The sequence below is a fragment of the Aphis gossypii genome, chromosome 2 (genome assembly GCF_020184175.1).
Source record: "Aphis gossypii isolate Hap1 chromosome 2, ASM2018417v2, whole genome shotgun sequence".
NCBI lineage: Eukaryota > Metazoa > Arthropoda > Insecta > Hemiptera > Aphididae > Aphis > Aphis gossypii.
Genome location: NC_065531.1, coordinates 76,315,182 through 76,339,188, shown reverse-complemented (window position 1 = coordinate 76,339,188; position 24,007 = coordinate 76,315,182). Strand labels below are relative to the sequence as shown.

Genomic DNA, 24,007 nt, shown 5'->3' with positions numbered 1-24,007 from the left:
TTTCATGAAATTTAATTTTAAACTTTACAAATCACAATTATTATTCTTTTGATTTTTTCACTCAATTTTTAGTTTCGTAATTATTTATACTTTCTATTTTCAAATTTAACATCGATAATATTTAAAGAGAGAAGAGAAAGTTTACATTTGTTAGTATAAGTTTTACTATGAGAAATTCTACCTAATAGTAGTTTCAATTTTCTTTGTATTCAAAAATCAATAATTAAACTTGTGTACTCTCCTGCACAGCTGAGCACTGAAAAGAGTGAGTGAATCTATCCCTCTGTACACTGTGTTATTCACATTAATATTATAATATTTGGTTCACTGTCCTGATTAGGAAACTTCATGATGTTAAGAAAATATTTTATTGGATCACTGTCGAGTGATGTGCACGAGTCTGTAAGAGATGTTTGGGTGAGATCTTTGTTGGATCGTTACAGTGCACCTGACCGTCGATGTCATGGTTTGGATGATCTAAATGATTGTTTGCAACAATTTGAAACTGCCAGAAGCTTAGTAAAAAATCCAAATGCAGTAATTTTAGCTTTAATATTTCGATAGTAAGTAGGAACACTGAAGTCTTGATTACATATAATAAAACATATTCATACATTTTTTAGTTTTGAATACAATCCTAAGTTATCTGACTGCAGTGAGGATAATATAAATCATTTTCGAAAGTTCTCTGAAGAATCAAAACTTAATATGGTAAATGTTTGTATTTTGAATTTATATAATATGTAATTATATTTTTGATTTTTAAACATAGATATTTTTTTTGTTTCAGGATTCAGTTTTGTGTGACAATGTTATTTCATTATTAAAAGTTGGTGCGATTAATAGTACAGAAGAACATAAAACTGAAGGATGTTATGGAAGTGAGGATAAACATTACTTTTTGGATGTAGACATGGCCATCTTAGGTATGGGACCGGCTGATTATGAAAAATACACAAATCATGTTCGAGAAGAATATGCTTTCCTCGATGAAGAAACTTATAAAGAATTACGTATAAAGGTAACATTCATTTAAATTCTAGTACTGTTGAGTGTTGACTATCTGTTGTTCTGATATAATTTTATTTCATTTGTAAATTTTGTTTTATTGACAGGTTCTTGAAAGTTTTCTACAAATTCCTAACATATACGCGACAAAATTCTTCAGAGATAAATATGAATCAGTGGCTAGGAATAATATCCAAAGAGAAATTAATTTTTTAAAATCAGTATCCATGTAAATATTTTATTTGTCTCTTCACACAGATTTCTATACCATAATATTTAACATATTATAAAACAATATATTTTAAACATGTATAAATATACTAGATGAGCTACTCTAAATCAAAGAATATAAAATAATATATATTACATATATTTTTTTTTTTTACTATTGTTATTATTTATATAAATAGTTGAAATAGTTGAGCTGTATTAATTTAGATATTGGAAGCTATTAAAAAAAAAAAAAAAAAACAGTAATAATAATTTCTAAAGTTTGTCTACCATATTTGGTATAAGAATTTTAGAAACATTTTCATTAAAATTGCTGTAATATTTATGTTATAATTTGCAATAAAATTAATTTGATGACATGAGCTGCTTATCTGGTAAAGTATAGAAGTCAGTGGTCTTTTATTGATTGTTTTTATTTTCAAATATACTATATTTTCTTCATAAAATTGAATGTGCCAGTCAGGGTGTATATTTAAATTTATTGTTTTCCCTGAGTAACATTTAACTAGAATTTTAAGTAATTATATTATTATATTAATAAAATAATAATTAGTGGTATAGATGTTGATTTATTATAAATATTTTGTTTGTTGAAGAGTTTATTATTGTTAGTACCAAAAATGTGTTTTAAATTTCAAGTATTTAGTATATTTTGGTAACTAGTGGACTTATTAAACAAACATTAAATCATAATATTGTTTTTGTTTTGTTTTTATCTACTTTGTTATGTTTTTAATATTTCTTACACAATTTTGTTTTAACATCTTAATATATAGGTATTGGCCTAAAATGCTATTTAGTAATATTTTCTATTTTTTTTTTTTTTGAAATATATGTATTAAGTACTTAAAATTGAGTATTCACTTACTGGTCTGTTTAACCATAGTTTTTATGTTTAATTAACTTATTATGTTATTCTATGTAATAAATTATAATGTATTATTTTTCTGTGTGACAAAAGTAACTATCCTAAATTTATAGTATACTACAAGAATATTTTTAATCTTAAAAATTTAACTTTCATAATCATTGATAATTTTAAACTGATTTATAAATAAATAAAAATTATTTAACTTTTTTTTTTAATTATTATTATTCTATAATGTTATTATTCTATGAGATTATATTTTATTCTGTTAAAATAATTTTAATAAAAATTTTGTCTGATATATTTAATTATTAAATGAATATTATAAATCATGAGTATGAGTGTGAGTAAATTATATTATGATATGTGTTAAAATGTATTAATTTAATTTAAGTACTTACCAAACTAAATACATATGTATTTTAATTTATATATTAATAAATATTTATAGGATTAGAATTATTAGTGAGAAGTCTTAAAAAAATCAGCATTAGCATTACATTTTGATTTTTGAAGCTAAATAAAGTTTAACGTATGAAAAATTATTCTTGATATTTTTTAAAATGCATTATATAATAGGATAAGGTATGTATAAAACAAATAAGATCTATAAAGCCTTAAATTTAATAAATTTTTTGCCAGAGGCTCATTTTTGACAAATTGTTTTCAAATGGTTACCTACTTTTGATTAGTGATTAACAATTAGTACCTACTATAATTGATACATGCTAAATGATTTTCTTAGCTTTGTTTTGTATCGATTTTTTTTTTTTTTTGTGAGACTAAGAGTGATAGCAAACAATATAATATAACAACAGAATTGTCTTAATTTTTAAGCCACAATGGAAATATGTATTTAGTTAGTACAATATTGCAAATAGTAGAATCAAAATGTTAAAAATAATTAGTATTACTTTTATAAGCCATATCCTTTAGATATTTATACATGTATTTGACACTATTACTTTTATTTACGTGCTTGAATGGCTATGACCTATGCTTAGCAGTATTAATTATAAAATTATACATCTAAATATTATTATTGTATGAGTATATAAATCACAAAAGATAATAGCAGTGCAGTAAATAATTAAAATAAGTATATTGTGTATAAAAAAATACAATATAATTTACATTTGCACAAAAAATTGTTATTCAGTGAATCTACTTTGATTAGTCTTGAGGTTCTATTGTTGATTTCATTATTCTTTTTATAACACCATGGTACTTCCTCCTTGGCCAATTAATTTTTCGGAATGTGTTTAATTATTTGATTTTCATGCGGTAATCACACGAGGTATTGTTTTTTATTTTTCATTTAAAATTTTAAACATTAGGAGATTTTGTCCAATTTTTTTATTTCAGCGTTCTTTGACAATTTACTATTGTAAATTTCTGTCTGAAAAAATCTGTCAGCAGTTTCTTAATGCTGGCCATCTGGGTATCAAGTCACTATTATTCAACTTCCAATTTTTTACCCACAAGGCCTTAGATTAACCTAATAATCGACTAACCATTATTTTCATAAATGTCATTGAAACAAATATAATATACTGAAATATTACATTATAAGTTACTATTCAATATTTTAATGTTTAAAAATCATAAAAATGTATTCTTAAACTGGTTAAAATAGATAATAAGTATTATAATTATTGTTTTTTGGTCATTGAGGAAAAAGTAGTTTGTAAGTTGTTGGTTGATGTAATGATAGTTACTTGTTAGTATTTATAAGTTTTGACTAAAAAAAGATTTTAAACTAAATCTCAACGAAATTCAATTTTTTTTTATGGCAAAGGAAAGAAAAAATTTTCGAGATGTTCACTGTTCAGGTACCTACTTTAATATATTGCAGTAGTCCTGACGTATGCCTCGAGCACTCTCTTAAAACTGCTATCTAGTAATAGTAATAATTAATAAGTAATATCTAATAAGCATGATGTTTATTTTACAATGCATGGGTAGGTAGTTGATATTGGTTGTTTTAAACAATATATATAATACTTATTTATAGATAGTGTAATGTGTTTATAGTAGCCAGTAGGTATAATATAATATGTACTATCTAATTTTGTAAATTATAATTTCATATAATCATATCTAATAAATCAAGACAAGCTCTATAAACACCCGACGTGTAATGATTATAACTAAACACGTAGGTACCTATATAATATACATAATATAAAGTGTAAATAGGTATAACAAAATTATTTATGAATTGTATACAATTTGTATAAATAGGAAACAACAATGTTATTGCAGAATTGAGATTACGTTTCGAGTATGGTCTTTTACATATTATTATATTACTAGGCTCAACAATAAATTATGTATTGTATCTACTCGCTATTCTAGATAGGTAGTTGTTTATTTCGAGGAATGCTAGCAGAAATCGAGAAGTAAGCAGAGATTGAGCAGTCCTGTCGAACTGATTATGATTGGCTGTATAAATAGAAAAAATAATTGATCCACGGCCGTAATGTAGCTGAATTGCCTATCTATAACGCCGCGTAATGTTTGTATTAATGTATATTATATTTTTAAAAATAATGTTCAGTGCGATGAGTACAATAATATAATATATATATAATATTAAAACTAACTAAAATATAATATTTGATGATATCAGTACATAAGTATTAGATTCTGAACGAAGTGATGAATGTATTGATTTTACAATAATGTGTGTGTGTTTTTTTGTATCTGTGTACAGCATAACTAGGCGTAATAATGCTTCAATTTCAAACTTCAGGAGTGGTTTCCGATGGAAAAGTGAATATCCTTGGTGTATTATAGTGGTCAAAAGAAAGAATTTTCAAACAGTTTTTAAATAAATCGAGATAAACAAAAAAAAAGTGACGGAAAAATGGGAATTTTTATGCAAAACCAGTTTTCGACCAAAACGATTTTTTTATATAGTTGTAACTCAAAAACTAATGGAAATAACTACTGTAAATACTTGACATTTTCACCAAATGTTAATATTAGTGTTATGTATGTACAGTTAAATTTTCAAAATATTTTGAAATCTATTTATAGACTACTGAAATTTTCGATTTTTCTTATAAGCGTTTTTAGTTTAACTTTTGACGATATACGCCAAAATTGCGAACATTTGCAAGTAATTTTGTATTTGAAAAATCATAAAATTTTTTGTGTTTATATCTAATGTTAAAAAATTCAACACTTAGTTTTCCATAAGTTTTCCTTCAAATAGCCATAGAGAAAACTCTATACGTCATTATAGAAAAAAAGTTATGTGCGTTTAATTTTAAATTTTTACGAAATTGCGTAATGATAACGATTTATCCTCAAACGATTTTTAATACTTGTTATATTCAAAAAGTATAAGTCGTACATACTTGAAATTTTCACCAGTTATTTAGATTGGCATTTTCGTTACATCATTTAATTTTCAAAATATTTCGCTTATTTTAATGCTATTTTTAGGAATTTGAAATATTCGTTTTTGTTTAATTTTTTTTTTATAAATATCGATAAATTTTTTTGGCTTGAAAATTTAATACAATAAGTTCCTCATAAGTTAGTATTATAGTGATTCAAAATTTATAGGAGTACATTTGCAAAATTTTTTTTTTAGCGTTTGAAGTTTAAATATTGTCAAAATCATGAATATTTGCAAATTATTTTGTAGGTATAATTCATAATTTTTTTATATTATAAGTAGCTAAGAGTTGAAAATTTAATACAAGATTTTCCATACATTTGGCTGACACTAATTATAAAATAACTTACATTTTGGTGTATTCAGGTCATTGAAATATAAACCACCTTTTTCAGCAACCACTGGAAATTATATCCTAGGCTAACAAATCATCTCCGTTCAGAATCGTTTTTTGTACACAATGATACCTATCATTGGATTCAAATTTAATACTCCTATTATATATAATAGTGATCCACACGGCACCTAATGTTCAGCATAGCGGTACTCACTTGACCGACTTTTGTGTATTGTATTTTATTCTACATATTTTAGTTTTTGAATTTGACTCTGGGAGAGAATAATCCATAGAAAAAACTAAGTTTATGAATTGGATTACTAAAAGAAAAAAAAATGTTTACTTCTTTTGAAAATGTGAGAGCTAATTCACGTGTATTGGAGATGAGGGAATGCTAATGCTTTCATGCCTACCTTTAAGTCTGCCAATTGCTGATCGATGTTCGATTAAATATAATATGCTCAAGCGATAATATAAATTATTTAATGGATGTTATTTACACGCTTGAATGCGTGTTGGAAAAAATTTCAAAATGTATTCCCTTAGGCTTTTGATACCTGAGATACAGTGGTCCCCTCTCGTAGTCTGTTTAAAATGGAAAAAATTGTTCATTCCATGGTGTATTTATACGGGGTCAGATACATTTCTCATTAGGCATTTTTTTATCCTGAAATTCTGCTCTATTTTTTATGTACATTCACATTTTTAATTTGGTTAGGTGATTGAAACTATGTAGGTTCCTCATATACAAATCACATATTTCTATTTATAGATGTAAATGAAACAACATGATTTTTGTTATTATGGAATGAATATATTTATTGAATTATACATCTAATATATAATTTATATGAATTCTCAATTATATAATAAAGAATAATTTTAAATACATCTCTGAGTACATAACATGTAATATTATTGTCTGTACATTAAATGTATTTATGTATATGCAAGTGAGATGTTTATAGAACTGATATGATTATTCAAACATACTACGTTATGATTCCTGGTTAAATTAACTAGAAACAGCAAACATGTCTTGTGAAAAAATAATTAAAATAATATATCACCTGACATCTACTTAATTATCTCTAATACCAAAATTATAGTATTGAAAAGTATTTAACATATATTAATAAATGTTTAGAAAAAAAAATTTAAGTAAAATTATATTCAAAAAATATAAAATACTAAAAAGATGACGATGCATACTCGTAGGAATGTTTGATTATTTTTAGTTTTACAGAAACTAGTTAGGTACAGCTAGAAAGATAATATTAAATTTTAAATAATGTAAGTTGATATAATATGGTATAAATATAATATTATTATATAATGATAAAATATTAATAATATAATAAATGCAATATTTTTGGAAGAAATTGTATTGGCCTTTCGTAATACTAATACTAAAATAAGTGAATTTATTTAGAGAGCTTTATAAAAAAAAAAAAACACATCATGAAAAATACTTAATGACATGGGCTGAATGTCTATAGACCATCTCCGCTCAGAATAGTTTTTCGTATATAATATATTATTGAATTCAAATTTAATACACCCATAGAGTGACTCACTCAGTCACTCGACACCTAATGTATAACAGAGTGGTATCCAATTATCTACATTTTTGTAATTAAAACAAAATTTGTCTTTAAAATGTATATTATTATTTAAGAAATAAAAATTATATATGTATATGCAGTTGATGCATGTTGGCTAAATAATATTTCATTAGTTATTTCTATCATGTCGGAGTCATTTGCAGCAGTATTTAGCAATGTGTCGGGCATTAGGTTACATGTAGGTACGACGTATCTCGGTTATTGTTACGTGGTGTGTAAAAATAGTAATAATGCCAAACACACAAAAAAAATTCATGTGTTTTAAAAATATTCTGTTCCACAGGTCGGTAAAACTTTTGAGTACCTATGTTTTTTATCAAAATGCAAAATGTAAAATGTTTATAAAAAAAATCTTATTTTATGTGTAGTATATTTTTAAATTTATCTTTATTTTGATTCTATATGAATTGACCATTAGGATGGCAGGACATATACAGCCGAGTATTTCGCAATAATAAAACCGTCTCTTATTCCGTTTTTTTTTTTTTTTTTTTTATTGAATTTACAAAGATATTTGATATCTAATATTCTAATGGGTATTATTGATTAGTATTAGTTCATTTTTTTAGGATATAATATTATTACTAATTCATAGGCATATATATTATAACCTATACTTAAATATTAAATTCAAAACAAAAGTGTCTCTCACCATGCAGTAAGAGAATTATTTTCTTAAAATATTTAATCTCATTCTTTAGGTGTGTATTTATTTGTCTAAATTATGTAATGAATTTAATATGACGTATGGATGATAATATATATTATATTATAGGAATTGCTATTAGTTAACATCACATAAAATATAAATTTAGTAGGTACGTATTATTCGATCTATTAACTGAAGTTTAAGTTAAATTATGTAAGCTTCAAGATCATTTTAGCCACCAGCGGGATAATTGCAAATAGGTATACCTATATTGTTTCAGAGATTAGATTGGCAATTAGAAGATCACTGTTGAGTGTTGACTACTGTAAGTTTTATAAGTTTAAACAACATACATTATTTTATATTTATTATTTCTAAAACTTCATCTTGAATACAAGTTAGTAATTAAGACAGCTAACAAGGATGTCTCACCTGGGACTTCACTATAACTTGTTGTACTAATATTATATAGGTACTAAGAAAGGCGTCGTTAGGAGAAGTTTGAGTAAAAGGGGCGTGAAGAGAGATGGCGTTGGTAATAATGGACGGTGAATAATAGCAGTTATAATAGCGATGTGTATTATGATGACATAGTAGGTATGTTTGGTGAAATAATCTTAAAATAAATGATGAGTAGATACCTGCTATTTTGTTGTTTTGAGATAGCTTATTTGAAATGAATGAAAAATAAACTATAGTTTCTTCAATTGCAGTCAATTAAAAAATTAAAAATGTCTCCATACTTTATATATAATAGTTATACCTACTTTATAACTATTATTATTTATTTTAATACCTATGCAATTTAGATAAAATTAGATACCTAGACATATAATACACCAGATGATTGTTTTATTAAATAACACTCTTTATTTCAAAATTTATTAAAGTTTTTTAATGACAACGTCATACGATTTTGGTGTTACTTCTGGACTTTTTGAGTTTTTCCATTTTACCTGTTTTTAATAAATTTGGTTTTATTTTATTAAATAACGTTTTAATAAAAATGTTTTTGAAAAATATTTTTTTTAGTTTTATATGTAAATAATGTAAACGGACTCTCTGATATACCTGCTGATTTTGATGAGGTTTTTTTATCATTTGCAGATGTGATTGTCGTCAAACGAGTGTTGAAAGCGTTGTATACTGTATTAATATATAATATAATCGACTCGTGTACAGCGTTTGTTACAAAAATGCTAAAATTATTTAAAATGACAAAAAGAACATTTTTAGTTTTTTTGTTGTTTTTATCGTAGTTTTAGTACGAATTTAGCGATATTTAAGGTTATACATTATAATTTAACCATTATAGCGCATATTAATTCAATTATAAGTGCTTTAAAATCTCAATCTTGATTAAAAGTATTTAAAGTTTATGTGAGCGGAGTGGTATGGTATTGAGATACCCGCAAAATGTTGGTCTAGGTACTATACTACGTTTAATTAAAATTGAATTGCTTATAACTGATAGGCTACTCATCCAAATTTCAATTTTTATGTATAAAGAAAATAATTTTTTAAGCAATATTTGTTTTATTTTAACTGGAAATATTATGTAAAAAAAATTTTCAAAACTTTTATGGATATTGAAGTAATGAGTGTTTCCCTATAAAAAAATCATTCAGTATATCGACTAAAATTTCGACAAACTCAAGACGAATATAATAATAGGATTTTTAAAATAAATTTTACTGTTTGATACATTATTAATGATATTCAATAATAAAATCTAATATTTAATAACTATACAGCCTGCAATAAATATTTAGACAATAGACAGCAATTCGTAGGTATAGTATTGTAGTAATATATTATTATACGTATATATAAGGTACAAACATATTATGTAGATCAATCATTATTTAATCCTAATTTAACTATAATGTTAAAACGCATTGGCTATACGTAATTGACTAATTGTAGCTATACCTATGACGTTGTGTTTACTAAAGTCAACGTTAAATTATTTAGTGCGGATTGGTGGATACACCTTCCACTAGAGTGTTCTACACTCAGTAGTGTAGGTACAACAAATTTATTTATTTTATTAGGTATTTCAAAACAGCTGCAGAGTATATCAAATTCATTTATCGCTTTTTTCTCTTTACTATTGTTTTCTATACTTATTTACTCATCCATCGCCGTTTACTAGTATAATGGATTAAACAATCATACATTTTGATACTAATACACAAAATCTGAAAATAAAAATAAATTATATAGTGCATATTATTATCAATATGTATGATGGTATATTAACAACATATATATCTGAGATTTTTCATCATTTATTATTTTATTAGTCGATAGTTGGTATAACTCAGGGACCAAAGAGTGATATCTTTGCAAAATGTTTGTTTAAGTATAAAAGGTTTTTTTATTGAATTCTTAAAACTGTAATTTATGTTTAAAATAAAAATTATTTTTTTACCAGAATTTATTATTTATAAAGAATTTATAACTGGATTTTATACACTTTTTCGAAGAGGCCTGAGGCTTATTAAAGTCTTAAAGTCCTTCGAATTGTGCTTATGGTACTAGGTATATGTATTATAGAAAGAGTTTATTAAACAAAATCCGTATAAATTGTATTTTAATTAGGTAAATACATTGTAGTATTGTATGAATAATGGACAAAATGTTACAGGTATATAAGCGAAACAGAAATAGCTGACAAATCTAATTTGCTTAATATATGTAATAAGTTTTGTTCTTTGAAATTACAATTGAAAAAAAAAATAATAATTAACAATTATTTATTAATTTAATAATATTCAAACTTGACTTTTTTTTAAAAATTATTAAGAGTAAAATTTAGATGTTATAATATTATTAATATGTCATTTATTTATTTTTTTTAAAATTAAAATTGTTTTGTTTATTTGTAGATTCTAAATTGTTTTTGTAAATTAATTTGTGTAAAGCATGCTATTTTTAAAAATAAATAGCCAAAAAGGCAATTTAATTGTTAAAAGGGATAAAGATGTCTTTTTCTAGTCCATTAATGTGAATGTGCTTACACATGTGCAAACATGACTCTAGAAACTTTAATCCAGCTTTGTAGTAATATAAGAGCCAAATAATGAATAATAAAGTTTATGCTTGTTTTTAAAACCTAAAATTATTATTAATTACTTAATTGGTTGTTTTTATATACGCATTTACTATTTTCTACTATGTATATAGCTTAAAAATGTAGTCGTATACATAATATGTCGGGCCCATGAATACATAAATGAATAATTTTTTAAAACCTTATTACATGTTACAAAAACCTATCGGACATAGTTATAAACTGATTATTTATAAATCGTGTTTAGATTAGTATAACAAATTATCGGATAAATTAATTTATAAATAGGTAGGTTGCTGGTAGGTATAGGTATTTACTTTATACAGTTTTGAGTTTGTTACAGTTTTACATTATTATGTATAGGATGTAAGAACATTAGACATGTACGTAAGTACGTTTATATTGAGTATAACAACATATTTTCAGACATGTATTAATTTTATTTCACTAGTCTTCATCGTTCGCACAGACACTTTTACGTATTTATACCACATTACCTAGTAGTCTAGTATACCTATACACTAAATACTAATACGGTCTTTATAATATAGTCGTATCGTGTTTTCGTTCCATCTGCATAATACATTCTATAACATAACTCAATATATTAATTTCTCGAGCATTCGTTTAGGAGTTTTACAAACATATTTATACAAACAGTATCTATATATGTGTATAAGGGCCGTACAACGACGAGCTCTTGATTTTATTTTCCGCATACAATTATAATTATTCGAGCGTGGCCCGGCCGAACTCGCCTCGTCGCGTGACCAGCAACGTAAACGTCAAGAATAGTATGACGATTATAATCACGCAATAATTTGGAAATAATAATGATGTATTTTGCTATTACATTATATATTATATATATTTCGGTATAATGGTCAGGTTTAATTCTAAGGACTTTTCCCCATTCCCCAATAAGGTAAGGTACGTATAATATTATAGCCATCACTATGCAGGATGTCCAAGTCTGATATTCACGACGGACAAGGAGCAGTATACAATAATAATATTATATAGGTATAATTTATGTAAAACAAACAAATAATATATTATTTTAAGTACGTTATTTCGATATTTATACTTCATAAAGGCCGTGATCGCGAGAACAGAACGTAAGACGAATTCACGATTATAGTTAGTTCCAACCGCACACGATTATATTATACAGGTATTGATATTCGTCAAGCCAACCACTGCTGCAGTACTGCACTTTTGGTACACATATTTTCCCGTCGTCGCCAACATCTGGCCCCGAATAGCACAATGCACTGCGCGCAATGCGCACGCGGCGCGCGTGACGTCGCGCACGGTTATTCGGGCGCGCGGAAAATACCGTGCACCGGCCGGCACTGGGCGGTCGGCTGTGCCCGCTAATCAATAATGTTGTGCCAATGATGGATACGGAACGGAACAGATGATGTAAATAAACGGCCGGCGTGTTTTGACGAGTTTTTGTGTCTACGGTCGTCGGTCGCGGTCGCCTCCGTCAGCTGCTGCTGCTACTGCTGCTCCAGTCGTTTGCGTCGTTCGTACCGCGTACCGTTCGTCCGTGTCGTACCGTTCGTGCCGACGCTCAAGACACCCGCACGCTGATTAACGGTATCAACAACGGCAATAATCACAACAATAACAAAAATAACGTTATGGTGAGTGAAGTAGCGGTTAAGAGTTGTAGTAGTAGTCGTATTATCACGATCAGCAGCAGCCTACGTCTTGTTCTCGGACAACACGCGAGGTCTCTATAGGTTTTGTTATCTTGATAATAACGACGACAACAACGATAATAATAACAATATCCGTCGTCGTAGACCTGTTGTTGTAGTGTGTCGTCGTCGTATTGCGTGACAAAAACGACATTACTAATTTAAATATTAATAATTATTATTAGGCCAATAGGGCAGAGGACTTCGGCCGTCGTTTACATATTATTATTATTATTATTAAACGCGTTGTTTTGCGCCGTCCTAAAAAGAGCTCAGCCTGTAACAAATTTGTTTTTAACGTCACCACATAGGTAGTCAAATCTGTAATTTTACGTCGCACTATTTTGCATAATATTTGAGTTTGGTTTTTACTTTCTGAGACGAACCGGGCTATTTTCGCATGATTTCATTTGAGTAGGGCACGTTTTTAAAAAAGGATTTTTTATTTCTTGCCATTCGACTCGGAACCCTTCACGCACTGCCTCGCAGTGACGGCGTGGCGGGTCGGCCGAGTGTTTAAATGCTCACAAGTACCGACTTGGGTCGTATTGTCTGTGACGTATTCAACTTGGTTATTATTTATTTTTAAAAACATTACCGTTGTCGTTGTGGGGTTTTGTTTCGACGGTCGTCACTTCTTACGTAATCAAGTATTGTTACAGTCTACGAAGTGATCAGGCTGGTCCAACGACCACGACGTTTTGAAGCTCTGGAAAAAAGCTAACGTCCAGCTTCACGTTCACGTCGGCATCCAATCGTGTGATGTTGTCGTCGTAATCGTTTGTTTGGTTACCCGACTGACATTTATTGTCCAAGTGATGTAATATAATATTATCATAACGTCGTCATGTTCGGGGTACGATATACGACACCCCCCTCTCCCCCGAGCGTCGTTTTGCCGGTTTTGTGTACCATCAACCGTCGAGGGAGTAGGTATGTTATAAAATTATTATTGTTGTACTGGGAGTGTACCCACACCAGCTGCATGCCGGTGCACTTTTAAACTATAGGGGTAAAACAAAAAATTAAGGATCGTCTATCCAAAATGTTGAATTCATGTGTCCTATAAATATATATTTTTTTACACAAAAAAAAAACTCATTTTAGACTTGTGGCGATTGTCACGAAAATACATCATTTTTGAACGCGTCTCTGGTGAATATATACGATTAAACATAGGCAATAACTGAGATTACACACGACCAAAACGGATCGAGAATATGCACCCGGGGTTAACGGGGTAATTTTGTTTTAACTTCCAATGTAGATATTTTACTCTGGATGTTCGATTGGTAACCGTGCCTACCTTTATATTGTGTTTCGAGGTCTCTGCGGGTTTTCTGTATGAATTAATATTGGAACAATTTTCGTATTTTACATGGTAAAGGGTATAATATTTGATTGCATAATATTCTTTGCACAAAATATATTCATTCTGAAGCATTATGATAATGCATACATTGTATCAATAATGCATTGAAATTTTTATTTAGAATGACAACGTATCTTTATCCGGCATTGAAAGTGGATATCTGGATGTATTCTACAGAGACACCTGTGTATTTTCCTTCCGCTGTGTAGGTAATTTATTCAAAGTTTGCTGTCTACAAAGGGTTTTACTTGTGAACTCTATGAATAAATAATCGCATTTATAAACATTGTTGGTGTGCAACTTCCATCTAGTGCATCAAAAGGGACTAGAAAATTAGGAAGTAATATTTGGTTATTACTTATTTTATTAAAACGCAGAGGCTGAATTGCTGAATTACCTTGGTATTTTCAATAAAATATTCAAATAATTTTATTTACAAATTTTAGTCTCGAGTTTAATAATTACGTGATCGATTTATAAACATTCTGTGACACTGAAATATAGTGTAGTCGGTGGAGTGGTTTAAAAAACCGGTTTAAAAGACTGTTCTAATACTTAAAGGGGTGAGATACCTCTGCGTATTCCTATAACGTGTACATAATGACATCATGCTATAAAAATGTTTGAATGTTTCTGAACATCGTGAGACATTATGATCCATAAAAAATTGTATCAAATTTAAATATCAGTTATGTAATGTCTGGTTTCCAAAGTTCATTGATTACCTACTTTAGAAATTTAGAATGTATTGTTTTTGTTGGTCTTAGTATTTATTTTTCGTCTATAGTTGTTTATAGGTGCTTGAGTAAATATTTTTCGAATATTTCAATTTTTTATTTGTTTTCATTTTATTTCGTAATATTTTTTAATAAAAGTGTTTTTAGTATTTATGAATTAAACATATAATATCTAATACATTTTTTGAATGTAGAATTATAATGTTTTGGTATACTTAAAGTGTATTTATTTATACATTTGACTAAATAAAATATTATTATAACTTATGATATTTTATAATATGAAATTATGAATTACGATTAATAATCGTTATTGATATTGTTATTTATACAGACTACATATATTATGTAATAATATAAGATATTACATTGTACAGAAATCAATATTGTGTTATATATTTACAATTAGATGGATTTCGAAAGTTTTAAATTGATTAGGTGGTTCATATTAAATAACAATATATTATAATATTATTTACCTAGTTTATTTGTATAATCAGAAGGTACAAATGTACAATGTTCAATTATGCAATCAGTTACATTCTTTGTCGTCAATTTTTATAATAAATATTAATATTAATACATATATATTACCTATATAATATAATATTATTTACCTAGTTTATTTGTATAATCAGAAGGTACAAATGTACAATGTTCAATTATGCAATCAGTTACATTCTTTGTCGTCAATTTTTATAATAAATATTAATATTAATACTTATATATTACCTATATAATATAAATATTAAAAAAAAAACTAAGTTTGATTTAACAAATTTCTTTTAATTTTAACTCGAATTTCAATTATTGTAAAAAGAAAAATTTAAACTTTTTATTTTTTTACAAATGGTATACATTTATAAGGTTTAAGTAATGTACGTTGATACATTATTTTTCGTTATTGATAATTTGTGTGTATGAAGTATATAAGGGATGCTAATAAAATATTTAATATTTAGTATGATAAATTTTAAGGATGACGAATTTAATATTATGTCTTTGTTAATACATTTAATTCAATACAATATAATACCTTTATCATTGAAATATAATTTAATATTATTTGTGTCCATCAAGTACGAAATAATTGAAAATTGAAATGTACTTGTTTAATGTTAAAAAATGTGTATTAAAATGTGTTTATTGACAATTTAAATATAATGTATAATCCGTTTATAGATTATACTTGAATGTGAACTATTTAGACATTGACGTGTAGGTTAAGTAAAACTTTTTCAAAATACGAGTGTAACATAGTAACATATTATTAGATTTGAAGTTGGTAAAGTAACTCTAATCAAATATATGTAAAATTTGGATTTTGCAGCGAGGTATTCGAAAAAACAGCTTTAAGTATAACCAAGTTTAAATTCTGATAAAATATCATAATTATTTTTTGAAGGTATTTTTTAAAATGTATTTTGATAAACTTCAAATAAGTTAAAGTTTTACAAATTTAAATTATTAATTCAAGGTTAATCACGTATAATAAATTTTTTATTTTTGAATTAAGGGGTTTGAAACGGTATTTTTTCTTTTTTGTCTAGTACACTCGCGCAACTTAGGAATTTCGACGTGTATTATTTTTTACTTATTGCGAATTATTTAGTGAAGCAAAAATAATTCTGTAAACGGATTTGAACCTATTATAAAGTATACCTGAGATAAACTTTCCCATAGTTGATATTTTTTTGATTTTTATTTTTCAAAAATATATTATCACAATTCTTAAATGATATTTTTTAATGTTTAGAATTTTGAGGTATATAATTATAAACTTGCTGAATTCGATAATATTTTTAGCGTCTTTATCGCTTTACTAGATCAATTTGCTGTACATTTTATGGAATAAAAATACGCCATAATTTCTCTATTTGTTACACTTGTGTTTTTAGACAGAAGAAAATTACTGTTTCCTTGAAAATGTATAAAATAATTTGCTTGTGCGAGCATGGTGAGACGAGTTCTTAAAATTTCTTTGCTTCTGTTTCTTGATTATAATATTACATATTATAATAATATATAATATATTTTAATCTTATAGGTATATAATATTAAAATACAATGATTACATTTGCATTGAATAATTTATAAGGCATTTTGGAATAAAAATAAAGTAAATGAATTAATTGTTGGTTGTGGTCTGTGTTAAATAAGTGTATTCGTTAAATTTGATGATAAAATAAAAATAAAAATTCTTGTAGTATTTTGTAGTTTGTAAATGACGTTAAAATTACATAAATTTTGAAAGGAAAAGAGCGTTTATCAAAACATTTGTCTTTTGTTCACGTACATTATATTATTTTTTCCGATCATTTAGTGAATCAATTTATATTTTTTTATTTTGTATTAAAATAATAATTATCCTAATGTTTTGGTTTGAATTATTTTATTTTATTTTTACCTAATTATAGGCTTGTATCTAAATAGTTTAGAAATATTCAAAACTACTATCAATTTTATGTTAATATTTTTAAATAGTTAAAAAATAATTTTATTCTTTTTATTTTATTTTAATTGACCGTTGTTGTTGAACTTAATAGCATTATTTTATTTAATGTAATTTTATAATAATTAATAATATATGAAATTCAAGCGTAATACAGTTAGTAAATAATGTTATTATTTTTTCTGTTTATAAGGGAATTCATAAATTACCAGCGTAGTCTGAATACTTTCACATTATTGTTAAATAACAATATTATTATTATTTCATATTCTCAATAAGCACAGTTGTTATTATCTTATCGTTTCTGTCTCGTCTAGTCGTGTGTTATAAGTTTTTATATGATTACCGTTTATACGCTTCACCACAATTTAAAGCCCTTCAGGGACGTTATTCGTTAACATACAATTGGTATACGGTTATTGTAATCAGATTAGAGTTCGTATTACTAAAGTACCAGGAACATCGACATAGCATGAAGGGCCTATATGGTATTTTTTTTTATAATGTAGGTTGTTTCACGGTTTTTTAAACTTTTTTAAGTGATGGGATCTGTGGAAACTTTATATTTTATTACCCAACCATCTAGTAAAAGTCTAGCCTGGACATTATAAAAAGAACCTTGTAACCTTGTAATGTGCAGTTTTTCCAACACATTAATATTTTAATATAGTGAGTTGTATTATATATTTATTTTAAAAAATGCGAATTTATGAATATATTTTTAAGATAGAAGTTTGCTGTCACACTATAACTTGCAGGTATGAAAATATAGTTTATTCAAGAATCATTGTAGTTTTTAACACTAGGTATACGAAAAAATAAGAACATATAGATAGTTAAGATGTTTATATATACATTATACATAATATATGTATTATGAAATTAATACCTCGAATTTTATCAATTTAGGGATGTTATATATTTTGCACATCATTGTACAATGTATTATATCCTATACAATTCAATAATTTCATCAAAGACAAAGTTTATAACTTATATAATATAAAGAATAAAGATACAATAAATAATGATTATCGTTTCGAATTTAAACGTTTTAAACTATAGACAGAAGTTAAAATAAAATTTGTTAACTATTAAGTTTATACGATATGTGTTTTAAATGTTTTTAATTTAATTTTAACTTTTCAATTTTAAATAATTCACTATCCTTAATTTTTATTACTTTATGTATAGTATGATGTAATTTGTTTAAATTTTCAATATTAAATAAGCTAGTTTTATTATTTTAATTTATGTTTATAATTTTCTATGGTTTGATCTAAAATAGGTTTATTGTATTTTAAATATAATTACAGGTATATGGTAATTGACACAATATAATAGGAATTGTTGGTTTTGGTTTAACACTATTTAATGTTAATCTTCATTATTATGTGACTTATTCTTATGGATATAATCATGTTTATTATCATTGTCTAATCTATATTTGATGATATTATCTACTTAAAGGGCTGTATAGCCCATAAATATTTAGTGATTTAAAGTGGTAAGGTACTAGGGTGATATAGATTTAATTATCCAATATTTAAGTGAACTTTCGGGAGGCATTAAATACAGGTATAACAATATATATATTTGAATTATGGAATTATATTTTCTATGGATTGTACCTATATACGCTTCTAAATCAAAGTATAATGAAACGAACGAGAAAGTTATCGGTAGTAGTTGTAATAATTTAGTACGATAAAATATTCCTTATATTAGTAGCAAAAGAAAAAAAAATTTAAATAATTTAATTATTCATAAAATCATAAATAATAATAATAAATAACTCGTAGTTTTTTGGCATTCGTTTAATTATTTATCTGCAGTTCAGTTGTGTTTCAGTATACGCATGTTATATTTTCATTTCGACGTCTTATGGAGGTTTTATTTGATTAAAAAATATGCGTAAGATTAAAAGTTTGCGAAAAACGGTTTTTGTTGCGTATCCGACTAAATAATTTAATGATTTCCATTGTACACGTTTCCGGAGTAATTTTTATCTTGATATTTTTCGTATAATTTAAAATGGTTAAAACAATAACGTTATTGTTATTATTGTTAATTTTTTTTAAAATTTTTTTTTTTTTTTTTGTTATCGGACGCTCGCACAACGAGTGCGGTTACATGTGTGTACGCGCGTTAAAAACAGCGTCCGTCGGGTGGCGCGGAAAACAAAGGATGCGACGACGACGCGATTGGTGGCGGAAGCGGGTTGGGTTAGTGGGTCGGTAGATCGTGTTGGCGGGGGGGGGGGAGCGAGAGGGGAGGGTAGGTTTTACTTTTAGCATGACATTATTATCCCTTGGCCACGGTTTTTTCGATTCGGATGTCGTTTAATATTCGTGAAATATTATTACGAAATAATTCTATCGTTCGGAATTAAACGCGACGATAAAACCACGTCCGCGCGGACGACGCACACTACGACGACGGTCGGTCATGCTCTGCCCCGGTCCGACGTTATATTACTATTATTATTATTATTATTATTATACAAATTAAAACCGATTACAATACGTCGTTTAAATCGCTATGTGCGCGTCGTATACCGATTTATGGGCTTTAATGCGTATTCGTCGCCGCGCCCTTACTGGCGGCGATGGGTGCGCGGGCGGGGCGGTCATGTCGGCAGCACGTGTCCGACCGAATGACGCATGCGCTCAGTGCGGGCTATTGATCCTCTCGGGCGCGCGCCGTCATCCTCTCCGCCCGTATTGCGGTCAACTCGCCGGGGCGGCGGCGGTCACACCGCCCCTCACCCCGCGCGACAATTCCTGTATCACCCATTTCCGCGTCTCTCGCTCGCTCGCTCGCTCGCTGCCTCTCTCTTCATCCGTTTCCTCTGCCGCTGTTCCGTCGTCATCGTCGTCGTCGTCGTCGTCGTCGTCGACGGCACCACCGCCACGGCGCGCGGCGGCTGTTCTGTTCGGCTGCTGTTCTCGGGCGTTCGTTTCGGCGACTGTTCGCCGCCGCACGTGTCGTCGTCGTACCCGCGCCGCCCAAATATCGCTGCGCCCACGACGACGGTGACGTTGTGCGATGAAGACGGTTTGAAACACGAAAAAAAAAATGTACATAATAAATAGCTTAGATCGACTGAGTAAAAAAAAAAATGAAAACCTCACACTGATTAGGTACGATTATAAAACTCTACTGTCTCTCAGCCTAATGTCTTTTTTATTATCTATTGTATTGAATTATAAATATTGTATATTGTCTTACTATATTGACTGTACATTATAGTTTATTATTCTTACAATGGTCACTATACCTATCGCGTTGTAAATCCTCGCGCGATGTCTGTACTCAGAATAATGTGCGCGCATTAGGAGATCGCGATCTGCAGCTCTTCGTTCTATAATTGTTTGCGAGGCGCTTGTCTTTAATTTGCTCAGGAGCACCTCTACGCGATTTTTTAAGTTCTTAACTGCAGCAATATTATTAGGATTCCCGTTGTTTTCGTAACGAACAATTTTACTTATCGTTTACCAGCTTAGAACTATATAACATAGGTTAGGTTCGTTATTCGATTTTAAACCGTTTATATGTATTAATCAAGCGATTATTATAGTTTCATACGGTTATTTTAGCCCCAATGTATCGGCCATTTATGGAATGACAGATGGGACTTTTTTTGGTTAAAGTGTTTGTTTTTTGGAATCAAGAAAAACCTTGGATTCGAAGCCAATTTTTGGTCGCATTAGTACAGTAGGCACTTTTTAAAAATCTCGTCATTCTTTATTTTTGTACTTTAATAGTATAATATTAATTATTAGCTATACATATAATATGGGCTTTGATATTTTTTTGTATTAATATTGTAAGCATTTATATATATAATGTATTTACGTATACGGTATACGTGTATATAATTTGAAATACTTGTATGTGAAATGGCACGAATTATTTATCAAGGATTTTAATAATTCTAGATTCTGAGTGAAATGATGAATGTATTGGTATTTATTTTTTATTTTTCAATGGTTTCAACAATTTTATTTTCTGTGGTCATAAGATAGGTAGTAAATGACTTCAAACGTGTTATGTAGCTATTTTATAACGGTAACCTTATTTTAATGTTATTTTTAAGAGGTAGTTTTTTTGATTTTTTTAGTTGTTTCCATAAAATAAATCTATCAAAAGACGTAAAGGGTGAAAGAAGTTTTAGACGTCTCAGAATATGCGATTTTAATCGTTTTTCAACTTAGGTCATGATTTATCATTACTTTCAAAAATGTAAAGTAATGATAATTATAATACAAGAGGCTTGTTGTGAACTGAGTGAAGCGAGACACGTGCTCAATACATAGGTAGTCGTCATTGAATCCTGCCCACCCTTTTTAATACATTAATATTTATGAAATTCGTGATGTTCATCTCGTCAATGCCTGTGTAAAATTTACATATTACACATACGTCGAATTTTAAATTTTCATATTAAATCTATGTGAACTTGTATAGAAACGTGATATATTATATAATGTTACTGAACGAGCTTGCTGTGTTTATGTATCGTTTCATTATCATTGTCTCATCACCCTCAAGCGTTTAAACATTTATAATACTTATAGGTAGCTGTAGAAAAACTTTAATTTTGCTATCTCATTTACAGTCTTTTTCCCCTTATAATGTATTTTTATAATTCTATGAATTAACATTTTAAACGGTGCCTTAGTTATCGCCTATATCGCTCTATCTAAGTCTAGTATAAAAAATATTATACTATATTAAACTTTCTGACCATTTTTATTAAAAAAACTGTTATGTTTTGTTTGAATATTCTTATAATAATTATGAAGTATGTATTACAATTTTATCGTAAAATTGTATCAGGAATAAGGAAGCAGATACTTTATTTTATTACATATAAGAATACCTAGTTTCCGTGAATGTCGACAACAGTTACAGTGGTTCATTACCAAGATCTCCCCTAATACAATCGCACTTCTAATTCGAGGCCAGTGTTGCCTATAAAATCCAGTTTAAACTCATACAGTTGGGTTCGGTTACCAAACGAAAACTGGTCAAAAGTCAGAACGTTCAGAAAACTAGACATTCTATTTTGGAATATAGTATGTATTTGTGTCTTTTAAAGCACAATTAAATTTAAACATAAGATGATTAAAAGTAAATTATACGTAACATAATAATATTATTATGATAAGATCATAAAACATTATAGTGGTTAATTTGAGTAATTATTATATTGCTATACAGATGTTTCAATACTAAATGATAAAATAGTTTCTAAATGTTAAAAAATCAAAATATTTAAATATTTAATTTAAATTCGGTATTACGCTATACAAACCATTAACTTCTATTTATTTATATTTTAAAAATTATTCGAAGAAATTCAGTTTTTAGTGTTTAATATTCATTTTCTGTAGGATTGACATTTATTGTATTATTTTATGCACTTCATAGTTTTTTAATGCAATACAATTTTGATTATACACCTTTTATTAGATGTTTTTATTAATTTTTCAATAGATTTTATTCTTTATAGGTACAATAGGTACATATAAAAAACCCCGTTATTTACTAATTTTTTCAAATACTTTCAAAATATGTCTAATAACTGATTCGAAATTTAATACAGCATAATTCATCTATATAAATATATCCTAACTCACCTATCTTTAAGTAGCTCGCCATAAATTGTTGCCATCCACTGAGAGAAGCAAAATGTTCTTTTGTAATAGGTATAATGGTCATAATGTCACATGTTAATAGATTGTTTCATGAAAACATTCTGTTTTATTTCTTTTCATATATACCTAATATTTAATATGGAGATATAAATGTTTAATATACAATTTAAATCGTGTTTTGGATGTTTATTATTTATGTACAATTTAATTTATTTTTAAGACTGATAAATTAATTTAGCAGTTAAGTAGTTTTTAAGGTTTATATAATATTTACATCTATGTTTATATTTTGTATTATATACTGTGTAATTTTTGTAGTTGTAATTATATATTTTTATCTGCGTATTTGTATGTGTACCTACATAATATATTATAAACTATGATTATTGTGTTAAAATTATTTATAATATATTATAGTAACGTAATTATCTTTTTGGTGCTTAGTGATAAATAAATTATCAATTCGTTTAATTTTTCGGATGAGAAATCTCTTGTAAAAGGCGTGTTTATGGACATTTTATCCGGTCTAAAGGGAGAGTCGTTTTCATAATAAGGGACGATGGTAAACACAGGTCATTGTTTTGTCACTACGTGTAAACATTGTAGGTAGGTACGTGTTTTTATTCAACATATGGTCCGGTGAGGTGGGTGGACATAATAATGAGCCCGATCATGGATAATAATGCTCTTTAGTTTGGTCGATTAAATCGTGTTGCACAATTATTTATTAGAAAACGGTTTTATTGGTGGTCTAAAATTAGATATTTATACTTGCCCCTCGACTTACCCACTGTAGTTCAAATAAGTATAGCATGTAAATACAAATTGAATACACCAGTATTGTGATGAAATTTTCTTTACGTATTAAGTA

The 24,007-nt window shown here is 27.6% G+C and overlaps 2 protein-coding genes across 4 annotated transcripts in view; both read left to right on the top strand.

Annotated features, from left to right (window-relative positions):
* LOC114132681 (semaphorin-1A) overlaps positions 1–24,007 on the top strand; it is a 234,473-nt gene that overhangs the window by 59,466 nt on the left and 151,000 nt on the right. Inside the window, exon 1 of one of the 3 annotated variants that reach the window (XM_050202245.1) lies at positions 12,613–12,855. The exons of the other annotated variants lie outside the window; for them this stretch is intronic. The gene's annotated coding sequence lies outside the window, so the exon portion shown is untranslated. Of the gene's footprint in view, positions 1–12,612; positions 12,856–24,007 lie in introns of those variants that run through there. 3 annotated transcript variants of the gene reach the window in all.
* On the top strand, positions 73–2,649 carry LOC126550497 (uncharacterized). Its single transcript, XM_050202252.1, has 5 exons — positions 73–265; positions 341–563; positions 624–711; positions 791–1,021; positions 1,116–2,649. Exons 2-5 carry the CDS (start codon positions 349–351, stop codon positions 1,239–1,241), a joined length of 660 nt encoding a protein of 219 aa, XP_050058209.1. The 5' UTR covers positions 73–265; positions 341–348; the 3' UTR covers positions 1,242–2,649.

Excerpts from the sequence above, each read along its gene's own strand:
- LOC126550497 (XM_050202252.1), top strand. The coding sequence starts at position 349 with ATGATGTTAAGAAAATATTTTATTGGATCACTGTCGAGTGATGTGCAC. Across the intron at positions 712-790 it reads AAGAATCAAAACTTAATATG|GATTCAGTTTTGTGTGACAA; the intron begins GTAAATGTTTGT and ends TTTTTGTTTCAG. Across the intron at positions 1,022-1,115 it reads ATAAAGAATTACGTATAAAG|GTTCTTGAAAGTTTTCTACA; the intron begins GTAACATTCATT and ends TTTTATTGACAG.